Here is a 2,500-nt window from a genome sequence, read left to right as displayed (position 1 = left end):
GAGTGAGAGGGGGCAGAGACAGAGAGGGGCAAACTGTGACAAATGGAACCAGATTGGTTTGGTGAGGATGGACAAGTTGGGCCGAAGGGCCTATTTCTTCTCTACAGGTCTCTATCTACACGGCATGCACTAAGTAATCCCTGTACAGGTACTCCACTAGCAAGCTTCACAACCCACTGGTACTCGATACGACTCTACTTCTCAAACCACTGCCTCCACAACGTGAATCGGATATAAAGAGATGATATGAATAATGAAACGCCGAATTGTGAAAGGCCTGGATAGAGTGAGTATGGAGAGGATGGTTCCACTTGTGGGAGAGTCTAGGACTAGAGGGCACAGCCTCAGAATTAAAGAAGGTTCCTTTAGGAAGGAAATTAGGAGGAATTTCTTTAGTCAGAGGATGGTGAATCTGTGGAATTCATTGCCACAGAAGGCTGTGGAGGCCAAGTCAGTGGACATTTTTTAAGGCAGAGATTCTTGATTAGTACGGGTGTCGGGGGTTATGGGGAGAAGGGGGGTTAGAATAGAGGGGTAGATCAGCCATGATTGAATGGTGGAATAGACTTGATGGGCCGAATGGCCTAATTCTGCTCCTATCACTTATTACCTTATGACTGGGGCAAAATTGATTATCACACCATTTTGCTTGACTGCGTAAAATCCCTTTGGAAATTGACAAACAGAAAAAAAGCTGTCTTGGGAAAAAATAAGTTAAGGGGAAAAAAAACTGTTTTCATGTAACATCCCCACATTGAAAGATTGAAAAGACTAGGCTTCTATTCACTGGAGTTTAGAAGGATGAGGGGGCATCTTATAGACACATATAAAATTATAAAAGGACTGGACAAGCTAGATGCAGGGGAAATGTTCCCAGTGTTGGGCGAGTCCAGAACCAGGGGCCACAGTCTTAGACTAAAGGGGAGGTCATTTAAGACTGAGGTGAGAAAAAACGTTTTAAACCAGAGAGTTGTGAATCTGTGGAATTCCCTGCCACAGAAGGCAGTGGAGGCCAAGTCACTGGATGGATTTAAGAGAGCGTTAGATAAATTTCTTTAGCCAGAGGGTGGTGAATCTGTGGAATTCTTTGCCACAGACGGCTGTGGAGGCCAAGTCAGTGTGTTATAGACAATAGACAATAGGTGCAGGAGTTGGCCATTCGGCCCTTCGAGCCAGCACTGCCATTCAATGTGATCATGGCTGATCACCCCCAATCAGTACCCCGTTCCTCCTGCCTTCTCCCCATATCCCCTGACTCCACTATCTTTAAGAGCCCTATCCAGCTCTCTCTTGCAAATGCCCACCGCCCTCTGAGGCAGAGAATCCCACAGACTCACCACTCTCGGTGTGAAAAAGAGTGGGTTGACAGATTGTTGATTAGTACGGGTGTCGGGGGGTCACGGGGGGAAGGCAGGAGAATGGGGGTCGGGAGGGTCAGCCACGATTGAATGGCGGGGTAGAATCGATGGGCCGAGTGGCCGGGAGCGTATGAACCGACGAATGAGCAAACTGAAGACTTACATACTGAACAATCTTCAACTGGAGCGACGTGGCTTCGAGGTCATACAGTTCACCTGTGGGAAGTGAAGTGGGCACTCGTTATTCCAGAGCTTCAGGTCAGCTTAGTCTAATATGGCTATTGTCCACTTGTACCGAGGTACAGTGAAAGGCTTCCTTGTTTGCCCGCTAGCCAGTCAGCGGAAAGGCTATACATAGAAACATATGTGTAGCCTAAGACTGTAGCCCCTGCTTCGCCCAACATTGGGAACATTTTCCTTGCATCTAGCTTTGTCCAGTCCTTATATCATTTTAACATTCCCCCTCATCCTTCTAACATTCCAGTGAATACAAGCCTAGTCTTTTCAATCTTTCCTCATCATCACCGTACCCCGTTCCTGCCTTCTCCCCATATCCCCTGACTTCGCTATCTTTAAGAGCCCTATCATGCTCTCTCTTGAAAGTATCCAGAGACCGGCCTCCACCGCCCTCTGAGGCAGAGAATTCCACAAAAGTGTTTCCCTCGTCGTCTCGTTCTAAATGGCTTACTCCTTATTCTTAGACTGTGGCCCCTGGTTCTGGTCTCCCCCAACATCGGGAACATGTCTCCTGCCTCTAGCGTGTCCAAGCCGTTAACAATCTTATATGTTTCAATAAGAAACCCTCTCATCCTTCTAAACTCCAGAGTGTACAAGCCCAGCCGCTCCATTCTCTCAGCATATGACATTCCCCCACATCCCGGAATTAACCTGGTGAACCTACGCTGCACTCCCTCAATAGCACAGGACATAGGAGGGAAAATAAGCCATTCGGCCCATCGTGTCTGCACCGCCATTCAATCACGGCTGATCTATCTTTCCCTCTCAGAGCAATCATAGTCATAGAGTGAGACAATGCGAAACAGGACCATATAACCATATAACATATAACAATTACAGCACAGCACGGAAACAGGCCATCGTCGGCCCTTCTAGTCCGTGCGAACACATACTCTCCCCCAGTC

General features: G+C 47.7%; 1 protein-coding gene across 1 annotated transcript in view; it reads right to left on the bottom strand.

The window, feature by feature from the left end:
• LOC129715739 (cGMP-dependent 3',5'-cyclic phosphodiesterase-like) overlaps positions 1-1,574 on the bottom strand; it is a gene marked incomplete at its 5' end in the record, with an annotated part of 34,569 nt that extends 32,995 nt beyond the window's left edge. Inside the window, one exon of the mRNA XM_055665592.1 lies at positions 1,522-1,574. Within this exon, the coding sequence (XP_055521567.1) occupies positions 1,522-1,574 (53 nt within the window). The remainder of the gene's footprint in view (positions 1-1,521) is intronic.
• Positions 1,575-2,500: the final 926 nt, after the last annotated feature.

The sequence above is a fragment of the Leucoraja erinacea genome, unplaced genomic scaffold (assembly GCF_028641065.1).
Source record: "Leucoraja erinacea ecotype New England unplaced genomic scaffold, Leri_hhj_1 Leri_1363S, whole genome shotgun sequence".
NCBI lineage: Eukaryota > Metazoa > Chordata > Chondrichthyes > Rajiformes > Rajidae > Leucoraja > Leucoraja erinaceus.
Note: the sequence above shows the minus strand (reverse complement) of the source record. Positions and strands in the feature narration are given on the sequence as shown.